The 25,707-nt window shown below is 50.8% G+C and overlaps 1 protein-coding gene across 1 annotated transcript in view; it reads left to right on the forward strand.

Moving 5' to 3' along the window:
* Positions 1-25,707, forward strand: part of EXD3 (exonuclease 3'-5' domain containing 3) — a 194,101-nt gene that overhangs the window by 90,464 nt on the left and 77,930 nt on the right. Inside the window, exons 14-20 of the mRNA XM_005527312.3 lie at positions 122-335; positions 1,266-1,375; positions 2,489-2,684; positions 4,480-4,646; positions 6,842-7,012; positions 12,357-12,410; positions 14,338-14,469. Of these exons, the coding sequence (XP_005527369.2) occupies positions 122-335; positions 1,266-1,375; positions 2,489-2,684; positions 4,480-4,646; positions 6,842-7,012; positions 12,357-12,410; positions 14,338-14,469 (1,044 nt within the window). The remainder of the gene's footprint in view (positions 1-121; positions 336-1,265; positions 1,376-2,488; positions 2,685-4,479; positions 4,647-6,841; positions 7,013-12,356; positions 12,411-14,337; positions 14,470-25,707) is intronic.

Consider the following 25,707-nt stretch of genomic DNA (forward strand, 5'->3'; position numbering starts at 1 on the left):
TGTGGCACTCTGCACAAAGAGCTGCAGGCGCTGGGAAGGAAATGCTCGTGTCCTGGACAGACTGTCCGGGCTGCTCTCAAGCCCAGGCAGGCTCTGGGTGCAGAAAGTGTGTGTGTTGCAGCCTGGGCAGGTGGTTGGTGTGGACATGGAGTGGAAGCCATCCTTTGGCATGGTGGGGAAGCCCCGTGTCGCCCTCCTGCAACTGGCACTGGAGGATGAGGTGTTCCTGCTGGACCTGCCACGGCTCCTCGAGCAAGCTGAGGCTGAGGGGCAGAAGGAGAAGCTCCCCCATTTCATCCAGATGCTCTATTCAGACGCAGCCATCACTAAACTAGGTAACACCCCTCTCTCCTCCCCACCTCAGGGCTTCACACATCCTCTTTTGTCAAATTTGTCATTTCTCAATCCTCTTGGTGTTGTCATTCCCTAAATCCACTTGCCATGGAACCAGCTTTTGTAACCCTGAGTGTCCAGGCACTGCCAGGCCAGGAAGCAGTGACTGGGAATGGTAGAATTACAGGATCAGAGAACCACAGAAAATCCTGAGCTGGGAGAGACCCCCAGGATCACCCAGCCCAGCTCCCAGCCCTGCCCAGACCCCCCAACATCCCAGCCTGGGCATCCCTGGAGCTCTGGCAGCCTCGGGGCCGTGCCCATTCCCTGGGGAGCCTGGGCAGTGCCAGCAGCCTCTGGGGGAAGAACCTTGCCCTGATCTGCAGCCTGAGCCTGGCCTGACACAGCTCCAGCTGTTATATCTCCCCATTCCAGGTCAGATCCAAGATCCCTGATTGGACTTGCACTCTCAGACTTGGGCCTGTCCTAGCTCTGTACTAATCCCCAACTGCCACCCAACCTTCAGTGCTTCAGGTAACTCTGGTGTGCAGAGCTGTCAGGATGTGCTGTCCCTGTCCCAGAGCTGCTGTGCTGGACACCAGAGATCTCTGAATTACCCTACATGGTTTTTGGAGGCTTTTATCAGGAGCTGCCTGGATTTCAAGGGCAAATTCATAAATAACTTCCCAAAATTTTAAATAAGTTTATCTTAAACTCAGCATTTTTCATCCATCTCTCTCCTTGGATCTTCTGGAGTGTCTCTTTGGAACAGAAGAGACAGGAGTCAGTCTTGTTCCCTGTTTGAACCGTCTTCCCACCAATGCTTATAAATATTTTGTCAGCATTTTGACCCTGAACTAGAAGAAGCTGCAGTGCATTAACGGTAATTTGAGTTTTCCTACCTGTGTGATTTGGGCTTTTTTTGTCTCCAGGTTATGGGATGTCTGGAGACCTCAGCAGCCTTGCAGCCACGTGTTCTGCTCTGGGAGACACGGAGAAGCAAATGCAGGGAGTGGTGGATCTCATTGCACTGCACCAACAAGTAAGGATGAGCACATGGAGATGTGGGAAATGTGCTGGTGGATAACTGTCCTGGATCCACAGCACTGGCTTGCACAGTCTGTTTGCATCCAGGATTGGCAGGGAGATGGCTGCATGAATAAAGAGACCATTTCCTCTAGAGGATCGGAGGTGTTGGGATTCTGTACAGGAAGAAGTATTTTGTTTTCATCAATTAAAAATTAAAGCTTATGATACGGACAGCTTTTTCATAGACTTTATAAAAGCTGTGAAAAGCTCTTGGAGACCCATCTCCATTCAGCCAGGACAAGGTTTCTGAGCACAAGTTACACACACTTAGGAAGAGGAAGTTCTTGTAGAAATTCTGCTACTCCAAGGTCATGCATTATTGAAGCAGATATGATGGAGTTAATGATTTGTACAGAACTCTGATGTTCCTGGGGGCCTGCTGGTGGGTTCAGCACAGGAATTTCTGCTCAGCTGAAGCACAGCTGTCCCTGGGTTTGCACACAGGAGCTCTCAGCAGTCTGCAAAAATGTTCAGCACAACCATTTTAATGGGTAAAATGTCCAGAGTGTGTGTGAGGCTGTGGGTTGAGGTGAAGAAGGTCTTTGGGATTGATAGCTTGACCCAGGAAGTGCTGCAGGGGCTGCCATAGCTGCCAACAGCCACTGCCTCAGTTTAAGTGAGAAAGGGCAGCTGCAGGGAGGGCTCTGCTGCCCAGGGTGTCACAGAAATGCCTTTTCCCACCGGGACTAGGAGGAGAAAGGTGCTGAACCACTGCTGGTCCTTTACTGAGTGGATGCCCAGCAGCCTCCAGCATGGGGAGCACCCTGCAGACCCCTAAGGAGCCTCATCCCGTCCCTGCTGCTCTGCTGCAGGGCTGTACAAGAATGCCCTTTTGCCCTTTTGCCCTTCCTTGGCTATGGAAGAGATTTCTCTCCAGAAGTGTGTTTGTTAAATAACCCAATGCCACGTTTGTCTCGTGCCATCCCAGCCCTTGTGTGAGGACTGGGGTTCAGTTTGCCAGGCACGAGGTGGATGTGATGGGGCTGTGCCTGGCCCCAGCTGGAGCAGGAGGTGCTTTGGGAGCTGCTCCATAACCAGGTGGTCTCTGTCTTCTTTGTTTCCTCAGCTGCAGCGGGGGAAGGACGGCCAGAAGGTGGATGGACTATCCCCAGAGCACAGCCACGAGCAGAGAGGGCTCAGGCAGCCGGAGAAGGGGCTCAGCCTCCTGGTGCAGCACGTGCTGGGGAAGCCTCTGGATAAAACAGAGCAGCTTTCCAACTGGGAGAAGCGGCCGCTGCGGGAGGAGCAGATCCTCTATGCAGGTCTGGCCCTGGCTGGCTCCTGCAGCTGCCCAGGCTGGGCTTGGCTGCTCTGTCCCAGGAAAGCTGTTAAGCAGCAGAGGAAGAAAATGGCTTTGCAGATTAGTTCCTGTTCAGAGGAGTCAGCACATGTTTTGTTTGTCCTTTCGAGGACATGACTTTAATGGTTGAAGTTTAAACTGTCCAGTGATTCATTATTTCCCTTAGGAAGGAATTCCTGTGCTTTGCAGATTTTGTCTGATGAAACATCACCTCAGTGGAAACTCCTCTCAGTAACTGAAAGGAGGAAAGTCCACTTCCTTCTGCCTCGTTTCACAGCCTTCCTGGGAAACAAGTGCTGTGTTCATTTGTCACAGTGAGGTGCTTGCTAGAGCTGGGTTTGGAACAGGTAGATGTGGTGTCAGAAACTGCAGCACGGACTCAGGGCTGTTGGAGGGACCCACAGAGTTTATTGCTGATTACCCCAGAGTCAGAAGTCTCGGTCTAAATCCCTTCCTGGTGCATCAAAGGACAGCCTGCTGATGCAAACCAGCCCTTTGTTAAATTCGACTGTCCTTGAAGCTGACACAGTTCTCACAAAAGTTAATCACTGGGACTAGTCAGACTGGCTGGGAGAGTTCTCCCATTGCCATTGCAGGGAGCAGCAGCACAGGGCAGTGAGTGTGGGCAGGTGAGATCAGATATTGCATCTCCTGCTCAGGTATTACATCTGCTCAGATATTGCATCTCCTGCTCAGGTATTCCATCTCCTGCTCAGGTATTCCATCTGCTCAGGTATTCCATCTGCTCAGGTATTACATCTCCTGCTCAGGTATTACATCTGCTCAGGTATTACATCTGCTGCTCAGATATTACATCTCCTGCTCAGATATTACATCTCCTGCTCACATATTACATCTCCTGCTCAGGTATTACATCTGCTCAGGTATTCCATCTCCTGCTCAGGTATTCCATCTCCTGCTCAGGTATTCCATCTGCTCAGGTATTACATCTCCTGCTCAGGTATTACATCTCCTGCTCAGGTATTACATCTGCTGCTCAGGTATTCCATCTCCTGCTCAGGTATTCCATCTCCTGCTCAGATATTACATCTCCTGCTCAGGTATTACATCTCCTGCTCACATATTACATCTCCTGCTCAGGTATTACATCTGCTCAGGTATTGCATCTCCTGCTCAGATATTACATCTGCTCAGGTATTACATCTGCTGCTCAGGTATTCCATCTCCTGCTCAGATATTACATCTCCTGCTCACATATTACATCTCCTGCTCAGGTATTACATCTGCTCAGGTATTCCATCTCCTGCTCAGGTATTCCATCTCCTGCTCAGGTATTCCATCTCCTGCTCAGGTATTACATCTGCTGCTCAGATATTACATCTGCTGCTCAGGTATTACATCTCCTGCTCAGATATTACATCTCCTGCTCAGGTATTACATCTCCTGGGGAGCTTCCCTTCCCCTCAAGAGGTGTGATAAGAAACTGTGGGCAGTGCTGAGGAGCAGGGGCTGGCTGGAGCTGCCTGTGGTGGTTGGAAGAGCCACACTGCAGTTTGCATTGGATTATTGGCTTAGAGTGGAGATGGCAGAGCCTGTCTTCAGGAGCTCCTGCCTTGACCCCCTGACTGTGGGTTCTGCTGTGATGAGTCAGTCCTGGGGCTGAGGGCATGACCTGAGGGATTGCAGCTTCACAGTTGTTCACAGGGGCTTTTACAAAGGTGGGGGCTCTTCCTTGCCTCAGGAAAGCCTCTGGTTTACTTTAGAATGAGTTGAGGCTCACATTCTCTGCCCTGCAGCCTCAGATGCCTACTGCTTGCTGGAGATCTACAAGAGGCTCTGCAAGGACCCCGAGAGCTTCGGTCTGGGTTCACAGCTGGCAGAAAGTCTGGTGGGAAAACAGAGCAAAAAACCCAAGGCAAAGAAGCAGCTGAATAAACAAGAGGCACCGTCACCTTCTGGGCAGGTTTGTAAACATCTTTAAAGAGCTGCTTGTTGCTCAAGACCCCTGGAAATCGCACGCTGCTGCTCTCAGTGATGCCATTCGCTGTGCACCGCTGTTCTCAGACTCTTGCAGCAAACATCCTCCTCACCCCTCCCTCCAGGGACACTCTGCTCTCTCCTTGGCCTGCCTGGCTCCAGCTTTCCCTGCACTTGGAGGTTCATTTCTCTTTGCACAGTGTGGGTGCAGATCTGTGAGCCTTGCTCGTGGAAATGCTCCTTCCACATTTTGGGTTTGGATTCTGTGGCCAAGGTTTCAAAACTCTTCCTTCTTTGCTTTTGTTTTTCACTGAGCCTCCACACCTTGCTTTCGCACTGGGAATATCTCCTTTATTGTGTCTGGAGAAGAAGTTTGCAAAGTTAAAAGCAAATGATCCATCAAAAATGCCTTTCTGCTGAAGGCTTGTCTCTGCCTCCCTGCCCACCACCACATTCCATGAGAGGCCTCTTCCAGGAGTTTGTGTTGTGGCAGAGCCTCAAAACTCCACCAGAGCTGTGGGACTCTGCTTAAGTATCTTGGAATGTGAGTGGTGCCTCTCAGTTTTACATTTAAAAGGGAACCATCCAGTGGTTTGTGCACCTATGGAAACCTTGGCACAAATCCCATTTTGTTACTGCCTGAGAAGACTCACCGTGTGTGTCTGTGTATCCTGAGGAGCCCCAAGTGTGTGTGGAGCTCCTGAAATCAGTGCCCCTTCCATGGCTGGGCTGAGGTGCTGCTGACTGTGCCCACCTGTGTGGAAATGTGCAGCATCCCTTGGCCTTCAGCAAGCAGGAAAACACAGAGCTGCTCCCTGTGCAGCTCATGGGAATGTTGTGTGTTACAGCAGAGCTGGGTGGCTGCTGCAGAGGGGTGAAAAGTGAGCATTTCAGGCTTCAATCACCCTGGAAACCCAAGGGTCATCTCTGTGTTCTGTACAGTCAAATTCATCAGCTGAGAGGCCGTTGGTAAAACCTGGACTGGGACACCAAGAAAAGCAGAGCTCTCCTGACTGCATCCTGCAGGACTCCAAGCTCTCTTTCCCAGTGTTTCTGAAGTGGGGCTCATGACTCTGTTCTCCTTTATAAGCTTTTTGCTCTCTGCTGGCATGAAACGTGAGAAAAAAGCTCTGTATGACAGTGCTGGCCACTGGAGGAACACTGGCTGAGAGCTGAGAGCCAGCTGCAGCTCCTGCACATCTGTTTGGGCAGCAGCAGCAGCAGCAGCCAGGGGTAGTGTCTCCAACTGCCTCAGCCTCAGGGGACAGCTCCATCCCTTGTCACCGTGCTCTGGTGTCACAGCTGCCTCCAGCAGGACCCTGCAGGAGCTGCTGACAGCCCAGGGTGAAGGAGGCAGCTGTTGGGAGCTGCAGCATCACACCAGTGCTGCTCCTGGAGCTGAGCTGGTTCCCGTGGAGAGCCCAGGTGGAGCTGCCTGGTGTGCCACAGCATTCCCAGCTTGGGGCCAGCTCCTGCAGAGCTGATCTGCGGTGCTGGCTCCCTGCAGAGCTGCTGGCAGTGTCCTTCAGTCATCCCAGCTGATCCAAGTTCCTGGAGTCAAAAGCTGGACATTGAAAGTTCCTTAATAACTTCCCTTCTCCGTGAATTTAGCTATTGTACTTCTGGGAGCCTCCCAAAGCCAAAGTCCTCCGAGTGCAGGAACTCCCCCAGCAGCAGACATTTGAAATAAAACAAACAGAATTCAGTCTCTGCCTATTTTTAACCTGACAAAGATAACAGAGTTGACGTGGTTGCTTTGTCTACCTGTTTCTCCCTCTGTCTGTCCCAAATCATAGCTTTGGCACATATTTAATTGCAGACTAATTTAGGGGAGCAGCAGCCTTGCCTGTGTTCCTGTGACTTGCTGAAGATGAATGTGTGTGCAGAGCACTGGAGGCCAGGCTGGCACTCTCCAGGAAAGGCTGCAGGGCCAGCTGGGCAGGGAGAGAATGGTGGATTGAGAATCAGCCCCATCATGTCCTGCCCCTGCCCAGGTGGTGATGGCCGTGTGGGAGGGATGGGAAGGAGGATCTGGAGGTGCTGCAGAGCAGGGGAAGTGGTGACACAGGTGGAAGGAGGCGGCTGGATGTGCTGTGGTGGCTGAGCAAATGCAGGGAGGAAAACAACAAATGTACTGGGAATCAGCCTTCTGCTCCTCATGGATCTCCTGCCTTTCTCCAGGAACGCCAAGGAGCCAGAACGGAGCCCTCACACCCCCCTGCCCCCATCTCACCCCAGGAGTTCAGCGTGGTCTGTGACAACATGCTGCAGGGGCTGGGGCGCTACCTGCGCTGCCTGGGCGTGGATGTCCGGCTGCTGGACAATGAGGATGACCACAGGAAAGCTGCTGAGGTGAGTCCACAGCTCCCATCTCCATGAGGACGTGATGGAGCTTTTTAGGAAGCTGCTCAGGCTGCAGGAGCTGCCCTGTGGGTCCCTCCATCCATCCCTGTGCCGAGTCCCAGCTCTTTGGGTCACCCCGAGCTCTGGCAGCTGGAATCAGCTGGTCCCAGTGTGTGGCCTTGGTTCTCCACTTCCAGGAGAGAGGAGGGGAACAGAGGCTGCTGTGATCTCACTCTGACATGTGTCTGATTGTGTCACTGGCAGCTGGGGCAGCTCAAGTCATGAGAAGAACACAAGTGAGGGTAAAGATCACAGAATCACAGAATGGTTTGGTTTGGCTTGGAAGAGACCTTAAAGATCATCTCCAGCCCCCAAAGATCTCCAGACTAACTCTGCCCTGACACAACTTCAGGTCATTTCCTCAGGTCCTGCCCCTGGTCACCACCGAGAAGCTATCAGTGTCTCCCTCCTCTTCCCCTCAGGAGGAGGTTGTAGACTGTGATGAGTCTCCTCCAGATGAACAGATCAAGTCTCAACCACTTCTCATACAGCTTCCCCTGAAGGCCCTTCACCATCTTTATTGCCTTCCTTTGGACACTCTTCAGTATCTTGCATAATTGTGGTGCCCAAAATTGCCCTCAGGGCTTGAGGTGAGGCCACCCCAGGCCAGAGCAGAGCAGGACAATCCCCTCCCTTGACCAGCTGGTGACGCTGGGCCTGATGCCCCCAGGACACAGATGTCCCTCCTAGCTCCAGGGCACTGCTGACTCACATTCCTGTCAACCAGGACCCCCAGGTCCCCTCCTGTGGCGCTGCTCTCCAGCATCTCATGTTCCAGTCTGTTTGTATATCTAGGGCTGCCCCATCCCAAGTGCAGAATCTGGCATTTTCCCTTGTAGAACTTCATATGGTTGGTAATTGCCAAGTTCTCTAAATTGTCCAGGTCTCCCCGCAGAGCCTCCCTCCCTCTGAGGGAGTCAGCAGAGATATCCAGCCCACACAGTGTGTGCTATCAAATGTGTGTGGATCAGCCAGCCTGGTGTGCAGGATGTTTCCTCTTCAGATGTCTGCTCGGCCTGAATGTGGGGCAGGCTCTAACTTCTGCAGAAATAATTAATATCTCCTCCCTGCCAAACTTGCACAAGTTATTTAAACAAGCTGGTTCTCAGTGCCTCCCCCCAGAGCCCCATCTCCACTTCTCATCCCCATCCCTTATCGTGCCACGGACAGGATGTTTGACATTGCTTTCTCTATGGTGACCAGACAAACATCCTTTCACTATCAAAAGCCCTTGGAGTGTTACTGGATTGCAGAGCCTTTGATCTGGGCTTGGATAATCAAAGATAAAAATAAACTCCTCCCACCCTGTTTTATATCTGGCTGGTCCTGATTGAATCAAAGCTGAATGTTGAGCACCCTAAGCCCAAAAGCTTGGAAATGTTATTGCAAAGGCCAGCAGAGGGTTTGGATCCTGAGTACAAGACAGTTTGGGTGTTGTCCCAGCACACACCAGTGTCAAACTGGTGTCACTAGGAACACCTAAGAGTGCACAGCTTTAGTGTTGCTCATTGTCTGAGGAGCCTGACCCAGCTGAAGATGTCCCTGCTCGCTGCAGGGGAGTTGGAACAAGATGACATTTTAAAGATCCCTTCTAAACCAAACTATTCTATGATTCCATCTTGTCTTCTGCAAACTTCTCTTGCAGAGAATCTTAAGCCTATCTTTGGAGTTTTCCAGACAATTGGAAAGAGATGGAAAAGTGGATGTTCCTATTTTCCCCACAAAGCAGTGGGATCCTTCTCAGTTAACCTTACAGGATGACCCAGCAGCCTGAGTGGCTGCAGTAGGTCCTGCAGTGCTGTACCTCAGGGGTAGAGCAAAAGTTTTTAAGAAAATGCTGGTAGTCTCTTAGATTTCTAATAAGAGATGCAGTAGAATCTCAAAGCTGCTTCAGTTGAGTTCTGGGTTGGTTTACTTAATTTTGTTAATGGACTTTGCTCTTGGTCTTTAAAATCATCCTCATCTCTAAGGATAATCTGATGCTCAGGCAAACCTGGTATCTTTTGAAGTATTCTAATAACCAGAAGGCAGGTAAAACTGGCTTCCTGAGGCTCCCATGCCATGGAAGGTTCCCTTGCAAGGTTACACCTACCCTCTAAACCTGCAGGTGAACCAGCAAGCCACAGAGGAGGGCCAGGCTGGATGGATCTCAGGAGCCAGACAGAGCACCCAGATCTAAATTGCCCTCGACTGAATTGGAGCCAGGTGACACAAAGGGGATTTTAATCCTGCAGTGAGCAGTTCTTCACCTAATGGGGGAATCTAATCTCGGATCTTGTCTCAGCTTTGACTGGATTTTTCCATATTTTTGATGTAGATGACATTCTCCAGGTTTGCTGATCTTTTCAGTCTGGTGGGGATCTAAATTCACAGAGGACAGATGAAGACCTGTGTTGCTTTTAAGATCAAGAGTTGGCTTTTGATGTTTGGTCAGCAGGAGGGGAAGGTCTTTCATTGGAAACCTGGATACAGATGGGTCTGCACAGGGAAATAAAAGTGGAACCATGTGATAGCTCTGTGTGATTTATACTTTTCAGGAATGCTGAAGAGAAGTTGAGGGTTGCAATACTGGGAGGGCTGGACTGAGAGTGCTCAGAGCTGTTAAACTCTTGGTTTGCTGTCTCTTTTCAAAGTGCCTGGGATTGCAGGGAGGGGCTCTGGGTTTGGACTAGGTTTTGTGATCCCCTTCTCTAGCAGATCCTTGTCTGGGTTCTTTCCAGCACATATCCTGGGCAGACACTTTCTGTCCACTCCCTTTCAGTCTGAAGCAGGGCCCAGGCTCAGGATCCCTTCCAGGGGACACAGCTTTTCCTGGACTGCAGTTTGGCTCTTCAAGGACACGTGGCATTGCCCAACACGTGTCTTGCACAGACTTAGCCAAGTTTAATTTACAAATCCACAGCCTTGTGCTGCTGTTTTTTGGAACCTCCTTTGGCATTGGTCCAGGATGCTTTAGGTTGTCACGAATCGTCCTGCTGCTGGTGCTGGCTTGGAAACACAGGGGCTCTCTCTGCCCTCTGTCCTCAGTCATTGCCCCTCCAGGTCTCTCTGACAGCAGCACCTGTGGATTCATTCATTTCTGCAGGATGGAAGCTGGCTGAACAGACAGGCACGTTAAGGGCTGATCAGTAATTCCAACAGCTTAGGGAGTGCTTTCTACCCAGAAGGTCTGAGCCTTTTCCTAAGGAAGTTGATATTATCTTTGTAATAGATTGTGAAACTGAGGCCAGTGCCCTCTCTGCAGCACTTGGGCTGGAGCACAGGTCCCTGACACCAAAGCCAAAATGCTGTCCTGGGTGTTCTTTTCCTCTCTTTTGCATGCCTGACCACACATCCCCTCAGTGCTGCCTTCCCTTGTTGCTTTTGGAGGAAAAGAAGGAATTGTGCCCTTTTCTCCAGTACATACCCTCTGTGGTCTGTCAGATGTGTGGTATCACATGGCCTTTCTGGCTCCTTGTGCTTCTCCCAGTCATTGTTCCAGGGGCAGAAAAACATGTTGGAAGAGTTACTGCTTTTCCCCTTTTTATTTGATGTTCTTTGCCTGTCTCTGCAGAGCCATTTAGATAAGGGGATTTATCAAGCTTGAACTAATTAACCCTGGATGCAGAAAATCAGAATGGAGTGTTCCAGCTGTGAAATCCTCAGATTTACCCTGAAGCAAACATGGGTCTGGAGGAATTTCACATCCCTTTTCCCTTGTCAGCAAATCCCTGTGGTGACCTTTTTCCTTACCAGACTTTTTTTGCCGTACCAGACTTGCCTCAGTAACGTGCCACAAGGTGCTGTGGTGACTGCTCAGCAGCAGGACTGCATGGGGTGTCTGTGCTGCCCCTTGAAGGCAGAGGTTCTTAGAGGTTTTTCCTTTATTGAGAGAGGGGGTTGATTTTGAAAGAAAACCAGTAATTTTGCCTGTAGAAAGATGCTTTAGAAGTTGTTGCCAATCGCTTTCTCAGTGCAGAACTTTCAGCCAAAGAGTGACTTCACAACTAAAGGAGGGAAGCAGATACCTGAAAGCTGAGGAAGAGGGAAAAAGGGAAAAAACAGGTTGTTTTACTGCCTGCACAGGGCCTTCAGAGCCTCCTCCCCCTTGTTTTGTGCTGCCACAGGTCCAGTGAGTCCTGTGAGAATGACTGCCCAAGACAGAGTTTAAAAGTCATGCTTGGTCTCTCTGGTGTTCCCTGGCTGTGCTCACTGGTGTCTCTCTGGGAAGTGCAGCAGGACTCTGATCCCAAATGTTTCTTCCTGCCAAGGGTAGAGAGGGATCTAGAGAGAGCTGCTGCACTCTGAGCCAGATGAGAGACCTCCATGACACACATCTGGAGTCAGTGAAAAACATCAGGGCTTCCAACAGAATCCAAGCCAGAGGAGAGGAATAACGTCATGCCTGCTTCAAAGCACTGATCTCTTGTCAGCAGGATCAGAGCTGAGTCCTGGTTCACATGGGAATCCTTGGGAATCCTCCTGCTGCTGCAGCCATGAGGCTCTGTCCCTCCTCCAGGAGGGCGAGGGGTGGAGGGAGGAGTGTCATTCAATCATGTGAAGGAGACTCAGTCACACTTCCACCCTTGCAGCTCCAGATTTGGTGTCTCCCTTTGGCACCAGCCCCTCTGCAGAGTCCCCAGCCCCGTGTGAAGGTCAGCAGGGCAGGTGATGAGTTCCCTGATAACTCAACACAGACACTTGAAGGACCAGACCTCTGACAAAAGCTCAGGATTGCAGGTCAGGAGGTGATAAACTCCAAGGCACATGTTCCCTACAGCCTGGAGAGGTGCATAATTCCTGTGTTGGGTTGCTAGGACAATAACACCCTCCTTCTCTAAGGAGCACTTTTTGTTAAGGGTATGAAGTTTGCAGACACATTTCATGGAACATTTTTATTCTGGAATAACCTGCTTAGGTTTTTTTTCTTTTTTCCCCTGTGCAGCAGAACTGTTTCCTTCTTTGTGACCCAGATTGGGGAAACAGAAATAGTCTGGGTTAAGGGAAAAAAAGAAAGGATTGCTTTTGGATAGGATTGTTTCAAGGTGGAATGGTTCCCTGGGCCATCTGTGGTACAGGTGCACCAGCACCTTGCTCCAGCACATGGGAGATGAAGCAGGGATTGACAGGGAGGGGACAAGGGGTGAGCCTTGAGCTGCTGTTGCTGTCAGGAACTCTTGGCCAGGTGTGGACTGACACTGAGAGAAACACTCAATATGTCCAGTTCACCTTCTTTCTTCTGTGACTGCAAATAAAGCTTGAACTCAGTGTAACTTCAGCCCCTGTTCATTTGGACTTTTACTGTATTTTCCAGATTGCCCGACAGGAAGGAAGAGTCATTCTGACCTCTGGACTCCCATATCAGACTGTGAGTGCTCCGAGCTGCTGCCGTGTCCATCGCGTGCTCTGGGGTGTGCAGGGGGACAAGAGGAAAAGCCAGATGTGAATGCAACAGCTGGCTTGGCTTTTTCATGTTTTCTCCACTAAATGCTACAGTTAGGGTCTGCAGAGGTTTGCTGTTTTCAACCACCAAGGCTCAGGGTGAAATGCTGTTTTATACTTGTTCTCATTCCTGCATCAGTGGAGAGATCGATTGCTCTCCATGGGGACGGGGGTGGAAGTCAAGGCAAGCAGTGCAGAACAGTGTGTTTCTGTCTGGCCCCACTGGCAGGTGAAAGGCAGCTCAATTCCTGTGCTTTTTATCCCAGAGATTATTGCTCGCTGGCTGGCTCCACTCTGAGAGAGTTTCAGCCCTCAGGGACATTTCTTCAGGCTTGGAAGGGAGAGATTGGAAGGCCCCAAGCATGGGTCTGGTGAAAGCTGGAGAGGTTTTGTGTTGCTGTAGATAAACAGAAAAGCCAAAGCAGAGCCCAGCCTTGCCCTCAGCACCAGCTGTTCAGAGCTGTTCACAGACACGCTTCAAAATGCAGTGCTGAACCTGCCAAGTCACTGCTTGCAATGCTGTCATGTCCTGCTGCAGCTCCTTCGCAGATTTTTACTGCCCAAAAATCCATTTGGAAGAGTGAAACCGTTCTGGATGAGCCAGAGCTCTGTTCACATGAGCTGGGGTGCAGGACTTCTTTGTCACAAACTGTCAGCATAAAATCTCCCAGCTACTCAGGCAGCAGGTCAGAATATTTGCAGAGTAGGGGTTGCTGATTTCCTATGGAAAGTCTGAGTGTGGAATAAAACTCCCCCCATAATGAGACACTGTGAGGCAGGTGCAGCCACCCTGCAGGCTCCTTGAGCCTACAGCCGGTGGAATAGGGAATTCAACATCCAGCATCATCATGTTTGGCTGAGCTCCAACTTCAAAGAACTGTGTAGGAATTGCAAAAGGAAAACAACTGCTTCCAAGGTACAATACTCCTGGGAAATGTCTGGTTCCCTCAGTTCCCTTGCCCTTGGATGCTCCACAAGGACGGGATGGCTCTGCCAGGCTCCATCACTGGTGTGTAGCTGAGTCAACTCCTGTGAGTCCTTAGCATGGAAGTGCAGATGTGTCTGGGACTTCCCAGTGCTCATTCCCAGATACAGACTGCTCTGCAGAGTGTGGAACAAACACCAAGGGACTGCTCACATCAACCCCTTCATCAGGGGTTTCATTCAACATCCCCTTGTCCATCAGGGAACTCCAGGTGAAATGTTTGTGTGAATCAGAGGGGTAGAGGTGGTCACTGGACATTGTTTCCATCACTGTGCTTTGGCACACTCTGTGGGATCTGGCCAAGTTTCAGCAGCAAGCTGGGACTGAATTCAGTTCCCTTCTGCTGCCCCTGTCAGCACCACCTCACCAAATCATGAGTTGATGGGACTTGGGTGTATTCTATAGAACAGAATCATGGAATTGTTAAGGTTGGAAAAGACCTCAAGTCCAGCTGGTAATCCAGTGCCACCACAGTGGTCCCCACTAAACCACGTCTCCAAGTGCCACATCCAGACGACTCTTGAACACTTTCAGAGATGATTCCAACACCTCCTCAGGCAACTCGTTCAATGCCTGACCACCTTTCTGTGAAGAAATGTTCCCTGAAATCACTCTCCTGTCAGGGAGTTGTAGAGAGTGAGAAGGTCCCCCCTGAGCCTCCCTTTCCCCAGCCTACATCATGTTTCATACACATAAAATCATGCAGTGCTTCAGGAGTCAGAGCTTTTGCAGCAGTAGGTTACCAGCTGTGGTGCTCAGAATTCAGACTGTAAACACACACTAAGTCCAAGCATCATTGAGAGTTCAGACCAAGAGTATCAGAACACGTGCCCTGACGCTGAGCCTCACTGGTGTCTCTGGTTTGCAGCTGCGCTCCCAGGTGGGAGAAGGAAGGTGTTTCTCTGTCAACTGCTCCGAGAAGGCAAAGGAACAGGCGCTGCAGGTGCTGAAGCACTTCAACGTGCAGGTGTCCCTGGGTGACATCTTCAGCCGCTGTCAGGTAGGACGGGGCTGGCTGGAGCCCCGGCTCCCGCTCGCTCAGCGCTCCCTGTGCTGCCTCGCCGCTCTGGGCCTTGCACTTGGGGTCTCCTTGGTTCCCAAGAACTCTGCTTGAACCTTGGCAGCACCTGGCAAAGCCGTGAGAAGTTCTGAGAGCAGTCACATCCGTCACAGTGCTGGGGTTCAGTCAGAGGATCAGAGGCTCTGCATCTGCAGCTTTGCTAGAAACTCGCCGTTTTTCTGATTTTTGGTACTTGGCATGTGTTTTGGCATGAATTGTCATGGTTAGACTCTCTTTGTTGCTGTGTTCTCTGTCTAGGACACATGCTGTTTTAATTATAAACCATGTTTAATTATGGCTCTATGATTCTGTTAACACTTAATTACTTTAATAGGAGGATTTTTTCATAGGACTTCTTTTTTTTTTTTTCAGAAGCTATTAGGTTAATTCATGTCCATGCTAGTTGATTACTCCAGATTATGTTTGGCACTGGGTATCTGTAGATTACTGTTAAGAATAAATTTTAATTGTGTTAGCTCAAATCACCATCTCTTCCAATTTCACTCTTGTATTTGTTAGAGCAACACGCCGAAACCTATCCCTTCCCAAACTGCAATATAAACCAACAGGGAACTTCAACATCTCTCACCTTATCAGTGTTTCAAAGAGAGAAAAAGAAGCAAGTTGGTTAGAAAATCAGCTTTTTCTTAGGGATAAACAAGCTGGTGAGTCTGGCTCAGTGCCTCATGGTGCAGATCTGGGGTCTCTTGGCCCAGTGGAATTGCACAAGTGGTGTAGGAGCAGACACACCAGACAGCATGTCCTGCACCTCTGTTTATATCTGCTGTCAGATGTTGAAACTGGATCTGTAACTCACAGAGCAAATGAGAGTTGTCCAGCTGGGCAGGTTGGCTGTGAGAGGAGACTGAAACTCCCTGCAGGTCGGATCCACAGAACAGGGGTTCATGTTACTGCAGGATAAATGGATATATTCAGCTATGGGATACAGCCTTCAGTCCTGTGGTTTTATTGTCCCAGAACAGATTGCAGTTGTTATACATACATATATTTATAGTGGCAAGCTGGCTTCTTGGCTGTTTAAAACAAACCTTTAAAAAACCTCGTGGATTCTCTGATTCCCTGACATCTCATAAAATAGCAGTGTTCCTCCTGATGGTTGTTGAAATACCACAAAAATAAGCACACACACACAAAACCATGAGGAAACTCTGTCCTCCCTAATAAATGCACAAGACTGTGCAGCAGATGATGGAAAACTGACCCCTCACCCAGGATCTGGGATCTGGAACTGGTTAACTCCATGGGTTTAGTACATGCTGTCTTAGTTTACAATATAAATAGGGGTAATCAATCTGGCTAGGAATATATACTAAGTGTTCTCTTACTTCCAGGAGAAATGCCTTCCCTGTAAATTGTGGTGGTGGAGCAGCTGCATGTTTTATACCCCTCAGCTTGGGGAGATGCTGATTTGTCAAACCTCTCCCTGTTGTGAATCGTGTTTACCTTCATTTAAGGCCTTGCCGTTCTGGAGCTGATTTTGCTCAGCCGTCTCTGCAGCCAGCCCAGGTTTGGCTGACGTGCTGTGATGCTCTGGAGGAGATTCCCAGCTCTCCCAGCTGCATTTGCCAGGGCTGTGTGCGAGGGGAGCCGTGGGCAGCGCAGGGAGCGGGAGCATCCTCCAGCACTGCAGAAAACTGACAGCCCACATCAAGAGTGGCGATTTCTGCTTTAGGAGGGTGCCCTGGGCCTCTGTGGCCTACAGAGACCTCAGCAGTTCTTTTGTACGTCCTTCCTAAAACATCCTCATTCTTTGCAAACCTAATTGGGCTTAATTAGGATGGAGGCCGGATCCCGAAACTGCTGAGCTGTGCTTGCCGGCCTGTCTGTGCTGCTCCAGGGCTGGGTCACAGGCCCTGGGGCTCCCAGCTCTGAGCTCTGCAGCGCTTTGCTGAGGGGTGACAGAGTTTTGGCACTGGGGAGCACGGTGGGCACACAGGCAGGAGGAGGAGGAGGAGGAGGAGGAGGATGGGCAGTGGTGATCCATGAGCTGGGCTGAGCTACCTGCACGGGATGGGTTCTGTGTGCCCTCAGCCCTGGCTGTGTGTCACAGGCAGCAATGTGGCATCCTGCCTGCCCCCTCTGTCCATGGACTCGGGGCTTGCTTTGTCTCCTGAGCTTCTGTTCTGGAAATGACTGCAAGGGAATATGGCAGCAAACGTTGTCCTAACAATTAATGTGTGTAGTGCAGAGCACGTGGTAAAAATAGGTCCTGATTCAGTGTTGTACCCAAGACTGCTGGAAAACATGTTTCCTCTGTCAGCTCCCTCAGCAGGGATGGACGGGCTCTCTTTTGCAGATGTAAAGAATGGGCTTGCTTTGTAACCCTGCCAAAACACTGCTGTTTCTCCTGTTAAAACAATGGCCAATAGTGCTACCTCTGTGTGACCTGGAGCAGCAGTGCACAGGGAGTGTCATCCAGGGGCTGCTCAGCACTTTTGCTCCCACCTGTGCTGGGCTCCAGCGTGGTCACTGCAGTGGGGGAGCTGGTGTGAGGCTCTGCAGCTGGCTTTGGAGGGTCTGTTCATCTGCAGGAGAGCTGGGCTGGCCTTCACTCAGAGGTGTAGCTGCTGCTCGGCTCAGGTCTGGGTCTGAGGCTTCGCTGGGGTACGAGGGAGGAGCGGGCTGGGGCTCCGGGTCCTGTGGAGCTGCTGTGCCACCCCCTCCTCCCCTGGGCCTCCCTTTCCTTTCCCACCCTCTCTTTGACTTGACCCTGTAGCCTTTGAGCTGGCCGGGGCAGGGACCCCACTTAAACAATACCTAACGCAACAGGAGGCTGATCCCAGGTGAGGTTTCAAGGGTTTCCTGCTAGGAAAAATGATTGCAATTATATCCCCTGCAAAAATAAATGTGCGGGGAAGAGAAATCCCAGGCTCCAGCTGCAGTTTGTGCATCTGAACAGCCCCACGTTGATGGGGGGATTATCTGCACATTCAAATAGGTTGTCTCTTGCACTTCACTGAGTGCTCTGATCCTAAATAAGCAAATTACATCACCTATTCTGATGTCCTGTTTAACTTATGACCTCAGCCTGAGCACTGCAGGATGTGAGAGATAGCTGCTCAATTTCATTGTCTGGAGATCTGATATATTTTTCTACTTTTTTTGCCCCCCCTTCCCTGCTCTTTCAGTTTCCAAACTACTCACCCCAGCCTTTACAGAGGTGTTAGCATGGGATTAGGAGTAGGCGGGGAGGAGGGGGGAGGAAGAGAGGAAACCACCTTTTTTTTTTTTTTTTTTGAAATTAGGTGCAAAAGCATTCTAACAGTTGCAGCAAATGTTTCTGGTTTTTTGTGGTTAAGGTAATGAATTTCACTGCTGCAAAGCTCATCATGTGCAAGCTGATTTACACAGAGGGAGCCCAGGATGGAGCAATCCATTTAGCAGGGACAAAGAAAAAAGCCTTGTGATGAGATGGAAACCCTGTACTTGGGGCACTTTGTGAAACCTTTGAAGCCAGCCTGGGAACTCTGGCAATATTAGTCGATAATTAGTAATATAGATCCCTCAAGCTGTCGTTGAGATTGAAAATGTGCATGTCTCTCATGAGCCTCTGTCACACCAATCTGATCAGCAGGCTTTTTCTTCCTTTTATGTGGGTAGCTCTGTCGGTCCAGACGATGATGAGAACTGCCAGGCCTCATCTTTCTCACTCACTTGTGAGCCGAGCAGCTATCTCCTGCTCCAGCGTGGCATGGAACTGGAACCAGGGCAACTTTGCTTTGTGGTCACCTTTCCTGGACTGAGCAACAGTCATCTTATTCATTTTAAAGCACTAGTCATTCTTCCCCATGCACAGAGAAAAACCAGTAAGATTTAAAGGCTGCGTATTTCGTGAGATGTTTCTGCCACAGCAGACAGCAAGGGGCTGGCATTGGGCATCACTCAGGACAAAAAGCATCCTCAGCTCCAGTGAGGCTGAGACATCATCAAAGAATTCAAAAATGTCAGTTCTCATAGCCCCTGCTTCAGCTTTTGAGCTGTCTTCCACCGACGCAACATCACGACCCCTTTCAGCACTGAAATCTCTTTGGAAAGCGCTGCATCACCCTCTAAATGAAGAATTAAGAAGGGTCACGTGTGCTGGATTTCAATGACTTGGGAATGCTGAGAAAGAGAATATTGTTTGGAAACCCTCTGTGGTTTAATAAAAGGTTCATCCATAGGATGCAATTTGTCAGTGCCTACAGGTCAGGGAAACCTGTGATTAAGAGCATCTGTGGTTTCCCCAGATGTGTGAGTGAGCTGCTTACTCTGCCCCAGTCACCCAAACCCAGGCTCAGCCTAGTGCCTGCCCATGACGTGGGCTGGAATTTCTTGCTTCAGAGTTCGATTGTTCAACACAAAGGGTGAGGCCCTCTTAATCTTTTTGTTTATCCTAGGTTTGGCAATTCCGATGTAATCTGCAGCCTGTGCTGCAGAGGTTCCAGCCAGGAAGCACAGCTGGTATTATTCTGCCTGACAGACCCTGTTGGGGGAGCGAATTGCCCTCCAGAGGTGCTTGTCCAGGGCTTGTCCAGGGCTTGTCCAGGGCTTGTCCAGGGCTTGTCCAGGGCTTGTCCAGGGCTGTGGCGAGTGCTCCTCGCTCTGGCACCGCGCCTCACTCAGGGGGACCGAGCTCTTTGTGTGGAGTGGCTCTACACGGCAGTCATTAAATACCATCAGACTCTGGGATAATTTGTCATGGCAAATTCTGCTCCTTTTGAGTCTCTGGTTGAGATTTTTATTTGCTAACCTCTGATGGTTTATAAATGATAGTGAGAGCTCGTAGTGGTCACTGTTACCCACAGGGGGTGGGGACACCCCGAAGCAGCACGAAAATCTCAGAATGCTTTGGGTCAGAACTTTTAAGCTTATCCAGTTCCAACACTGCTGCCATGGGCAGGGATAACTTCCCACTGTACCAGGGTGATCCAAATCCCGTCCAGCCTGGCCTTGGGCACTGCCAGGGATCCAGGGGCAGCCCCAGCTGCTCTGGGCACCCTGTGCCAGGGCCTGCCCACCCTGCCAGGGAACAATTCCTGCCCAAGATCCCATCCAGCCCTGCCCTCTGGCACTGGGAGCCATTCCCTGGCTCCTGTCCCTCCATCCCTTGTCCCCAGTCCCTCTCCAGCTCTCCTGGAGCCCCTTTAGGCACTGGAGATTCCAGTAGACACTGAGCAAGCCCTAACTCGTGGTTGCCTGGCAGGGAGGCAGCACTTTGTCTGTGATGGCTCTGCAACATGATATGTGAGTGCACACAGCACCAGTTCTGTAAAATTCCCAGCCTGGAGCTGGCTTAGCCCTGTGCTGTTTGCCACATAAAACTCAGAGTCCCCCCAAAAAAGGGCTGGACTGGGCCTAATTCTCAGCAGCGAGCCCGGCCGGCACTGCCTGGTTCCCACAGACTGTACACTTCCCTGCCAAGATCTCAGTATCTTCAGAAATTCAGTGGAGCATGAAGGTCACGGCAAGGAGAGAATGACAGCCTGAGAGGTTTTTTTCCCCTTTCAGCAGCTCGGAGCAGACTGTTGTCTCTCTCTCATGTTGACTGTTTTCACAGGGTTAGCGTGAAGTTTATGTTTTACACAGCCCAGTGGCAGTCGGAGCTGGGATCAGCTGTGTTTCTTTAAGGAAGACAGTCTCATGTTGCAGACTTTCTTTCTCAGTGTCTGCAAAAGCTCGGTTTCCAGTGAAATTTTCCTTACAGATCTTTGTTTTGAGGTTCTCTTTGTGGATGTATGTGAGACACTGTACTGTAAGGTTTCGGTTTGGGTATTTATTTTGGTTCTTTTATTTTCACTTGCAAAGCTGCAGGCGGAAATTAAACTTCAGCAGGGAGGGGGGAAAGCTGTTAATTTTTCAGTGTTATGTATTCCAGTGCTCAAAATGATGATGCCAAATTAGCCATTAGAGGTCAAACCTCAGCTGACAGCAAATGTTTTCTTTTGAGGAAGCCATCCTTATTCCTGGGAACCAGTTTTGTTGTCCTGTGCTAAATGCAAGAAAGGTATGAATGTGTGGTTTTTCCTGGAGGGAAACACTGGCTGGAAGAATGCTGGTTTTAGCCAGTGGAAACAGCACAAGCAAACAACGATTGGCAGTGAAAACAGCACTTGTATTTAGACTAGCATAGAAAAGAAGACACAATGCAGTACAGAGTAAATGTCCTTTTATACAGCCTGTACAAGCCTTTTTCTTCCTCTGGTGGGTTTGGACAGACTGTGAAGTGCAATGGTCAGCAGAGATGCTGGTGCACTGGGAGAAAGTAAGGAAGGGTCAGCAGCTGACAGTGATGGAGTGACTGTAAGGAAAACAAGGAACTCTCTGGAGAAGGCAGTGACACAGCTCTAACTCCCATGTGTCCTGAGGAAACTGTCCCCATGGTTTCTCTCAAATGTCATGAGAAAACAGGAGATTTTTAGCCAATTTAAGTTCTGTTGGTTTCCAGTCCCCTGTGCCTCCTGAGGTCATAGTTCAGTGTACTGACTGTGTCAAGAAGTCAAAAATCCCATGTTTTATGCACTGTGTAGTTTCTCCTCCGTTCTGACATTGGTGCCTTTATCATGTTCTTTGTTTGTATGTCATGGTGAGGGTGGCTTGGCCAGCCCCCAGTGTCTGAATGGGGATGGGGACTCGCCAGAGCAGCACAAAGATCATGGAATGCTTTGGGTGGAAGGGACCTTAAAAGCCCACCCAGTCCCACAGCTGGATCAGTGCTGTGTAGTCACAGGGGATCTCAGGAACAAGATCCATCTCAGGTGTACTGATGGTATGGACTGTTCCTCCTCCAGCAGCCCGATCCTGGCTGGCTGCCCTGCAGAGGTGGGGGACCAGTAACCCCTGCAGCTGTTTGACAGTCTCATTCCATGGACTTTAGAGAAGGGGAGATCACTGAGCTTGGTCCTGGCAGGAAGAGATGAGCTGGTGGTTGGAAAGAAGGAAATTGGTGACAGAAGAGGCAGAAGAGGAATATGGTTCCCTACAAACAAGGTCATGTGAATGGTGACAGCACGGGGTGATTAATGTGCAGGGATAATAGGTCACTGGGGAGTCAGCCTGAAAGCTGAAGCCTCTCAAAATATCTGGAACACAGTGGAAAAGAGAGTTAAGAAGACATCTAGTAAAGTCAGGCAGCTCTTGCCTTCCGGCCTGCCTCACTGTCCCACTTCCCTCAGCGTGGCTTTGCACACCCCAGTCACTGACTGTGTGAAGGAGTTGGGCACTCAGAAGCTGTTTGTGTTTCCCTCCTGTGCTGAAGGGCTGAGCCTCATCTCTCAGGACCAAACCCACCCTGTGTTTCCCTCCTGTGCTGAAGGGCTGAGCCTCATCTCTCAGGACCAAACCCACCCTGTGTTTCCCTCCTGTGCTGAAGGGCTGAGCCTCATCTCTCAGGACCAAAGGCACCCTGTGTTTCTCTCCTGTGCTGAAGGGCTGAGCCTCATCTCTCAGGACCAAAGGCACCCTGTGTTTCCCTCCTGTGCTGAAGGGCTGAGCCTCATCTCTCAGGACCAAACCCACCCTGAGGCAGGAGCAGCTCCCTCAGCCAGCTCCGGCTGCCCGCGGCTGTGGGGCCGTGGGGCCGCTCCTCCCCTGGATCAGCCGCATTTACCGGCATTTACTGGCAGGCTCACATTACCCCAGTGAAAATAATCAGTTATGCAAAGTTACGCTGTTTAGATTGGGTTTCTTCTGTGTGGCCAGCGAGGTGTGAAAGTCAATCTGCGCTGCAAACCCTGCAGGCGCTTTCTCCCTGCTGGCTGGATATGATAGCTCCGGGCTTGGGCTTTTTGGGGGAAAAGCTGGCCCTGGGCTGGGCTCAAAGGGACACAAATCACAGCTGGTTACGGTGGGACGGGGCTCCTGGCCCAACAGGGCTCCTAAACCCGCTGTGACAAAGCCACCGGGTCACCTGAGAGGAGGCTGTGAGGTCTGGGGAGCGCTTTGGTCACCTCGGCCACGCTGGTGAGGACAGGCCTGGGCTGCTGACAGAACATGCTTGTAATGGCTTTATCATGGAATCACAGAACAATTAAAGTTGGAAAAGTCCTCCAAGATCATCAAATCCAACCATTCCCCCAGCATTGCCGAGGCCACCGTGTCCCCCAGTGCCACATCCACACAGCTCCTAAATCCCTCTAGGCTGGGCAGCCTGTTCCAAGGCCTGACCATTCTGATACCTCCTCTGAAACTCCCCACAGCTCGAGGCTGTTATCAGTACACTCCTGTCTCAGGCCATCATGATGGTCCAGGCAGGAGCAGCAGAGTAATCACTAAATCCTCACCATTAGGAGAAGGACTTGCTGTCACAGGAGTCTTTTGTGGTACCCCTCTGATACTTTTCCTTACGATCATCTTCCTTTTCACCCCCAAGAAATCACAGATTTGGAGTTTAAATGCAGAGAAGTCCCTGTGGACCGCCAGCCACTCCTGATCTCCTGCCTGCAGCCACGGTGTGCCTGTGATTCCTGCCCAGAGAGACCCAGGCTCGCTCCCAGTTTGAGCTGTGGAGACACTGTGGGGACACTGTGGGGACACTGTGGGGATGCTCTGGGGACACTGTGGGGACACTGTGGGGACACTGTAGGGACACCGTGGGGACACTGTAGGGACACTGTGGGGACACTGTAGGGACACCGTGGGGACACTGTAGGGACACTGTGGGGACACTGTAGGGACACCGTGGGGACACTGTAGGGACACTGTGGGGATGCTGTGGGGATGCTCTGGGGACACTGTGGGGATGCTGTGGGGACACTGTGGGGATGCTCTGGGGATGCTCTGGGGACACTGTGGGGATGCTGTGGGGACACTGTGGGGATGCTCTGGGGACACTGTGGGGACACTGTGGGGACACCGTGGGGATGCTGTGGGGACACTGTGGGGATGCTGTGGGGATGCTCTGGGGACACTGTGGGGATGCTCTGGGGACACTGTGGGGATGCTGTGGGGATGCTCTGGGGACACTGTGGGGATGCTCTGGGGACACTGTGGGGATGCTGTGGGGAAGCTGCAGGTGGCTGGGCTCAGGCTGGAGCCCTGGGCTGACACCCCAGTGTGGTATCAATGTGTGGTCACAGCAGTGGCACTTCACAGTCACTGCTAAGGGGTTTGCTGGCTGCTCCTTGGTGTTCACAAGCCCTGGAGCATCCCAGGGTCCATGAGGGAAGGTTTGAGGGCTGCTGGTTTGCCCAGGTTCTGCAGGCCCGCTGGAACAGCACAAATGCAGAAAGGCGGCTCATGCATATTTAAATCAGTGCCAATTTATGCTGTCGCTGATCTGTGACTTAGCGCAGTAACATTCATATTCAGCTTTAACGCCAAAAACAGTACTCAGCTGCTTTCTTACTCCTTAATGAAAAGTACCTCTTTAGGGCTTCTTTGAAGTCCCCAGCCCAGAAAATCCCGGCTGTATTGTCACCATTGTTGCTGTCAGCAGCCCCACGGAGGGGCTCTGCGGGGCTGTGTCCATTCAGTGCGGTGGGTAATGACTGCCAGGGGCTGCTGCAGCCTCTCAAAGACCTCCCAGCTTTGCCAGGGGCAGGGTGTCCTTCTCCCGGGCCAGCCGCGGAAGGAATGCACACACTCACGTCCTCCTACCTAAGCTCCATCAGCCGAGGTATTTTTTCAGTTGCAAAGAGTCATCCATGCGTGCAGAGCCAGTCGCTTAGCAGGAAAGAGATAGCTGTGTCAGTAGAGGACGTGGAATAAATAGAGGGAAAAGGTTAGGTGGAAAGATCCCCACTTGTTCGAGGCATTATTATGTTGTAATGTTGAAAATACCCTTTTGGAAAAATGTGAAAGGTTTAAACTTAAGACAGGTCTGTGTCAGAGACAGGACGAGATTCGGCCGTCCCCAGGGTGGTGCCGTGATGTTTATGGATGCATTTAGGAATATGAATGGTCTCGGTGGGCCCAGCTCCTACAAGCCATTTGCAGAGGACAGCCAGAAGAGCACTGGATGGTCCCTGAGGGTCTGTTGGGAATGGGACCGGGATGTTTCTGCCAGGATTTCATGAGAGTTTTAAGTCGGTGCAGGCAGCCGGTGCAGCCAGATGGAGCCCGGGCTGTGCTCCCTGCCCAGCCCCTCTGTCACACCCCTCGTTCCAGCACAAGTGCTTGTTTAACTGCAGGATGAGGGAGCTGATCCCTATTGGAACGAGCCTTTTAAACTGGTGAATTTTCTCCCAGATCAGCTCCCCAGTCTGGCTCGCTCTGCAGCTGCCCAGATGTGCGGGGAGGGAGGGGAAGGGGCAGGAGGGCTCTGTCTGTGCTGGCTCAGTGCAGGCTCCGGTGCCCCCAGGGAGCCCCCCAGCCCCGCTCCAGCACTGGAGATCAATCCTCAGCCTTGGGGCTGGGGGATCTGCCCTACCCTGGTGATACCCATTCAGTTCGGACCCTCCTGGCAGCTCCAAATCTGATTAGCTGAAATTTGAGCTTCAGCTCTAAGTTAGGTGGGTGCTTATCCCTGTGTCCAGGCACCCCAGGGTGTGGAGCACTGCAGAGCTGGTGTGCCCCTCGCTGCAGCTCTGCATGGCTGAGCACAGCTCACAGCTTCCAAGGGTGTTTCTCCATTATTCCCAGTGAAAAGGGCTCTGCGTGCTTCGCAAATTAATTTCCCAGAGAATATTTGAGAATTGGTTCATTGCTTGCACTTATGCTGCCAAATGTCACTAAATCTTTCCTCCCACTAATGGAGTCCAAATTTTAATATGTTTCCTTAATAAAATAATTTTTGTTTTGTTTTGTTTTTTTAATTGAGGGTAAAGCTGCCCTCTCTGCAAGTGATGCTGTACCTTTAACAGGGCTGCTGCTGTACTGAGCTGTTGAAGCTTCATTTAGCCTGAATGAAAAACTCAATGCATGTTGCTGAAGAGAGGAAACTGGTGGTGGATGATTTACTTGGAATGCCCTACAGCAATGGTGTTATAAGTGAGGAGGGGAAACACCAAGAGCACTGAGATCTGAACCGGAGGAAATGCAGGAAGCCTTGAAGTGACCTTATGCAAATTCCTAATGATGAGACGTAATTGAACTCATTTTTTCCAGAGGTTGTAAAGATCAAAATAACAACAGCCTTGAAATGCAAAAGTCTCTGGATAATGCATGTGAATGTATAGTTGCATACAGCCGAAAACTGCCCTGGTGGGTGTGATCAGGCTCCCTGGCAGCGGGGTACCA

Source organism: Pseudopodoces humilis, chromosome 22 (assembly GCF_049639895.1).
Source record: "Pseudopodoces humilis isolate 2021_Gansu_Grassland_sample_001 chromosome 22, ASM4963989v1, whole genome shotgun sequence".
Taxonomy (NCBI): Eukaryota; Metazoa; Chordata; class Aves; order Passeriformes; family Paridae; genus Pseudopodoces; species Pseudopodoces humilis.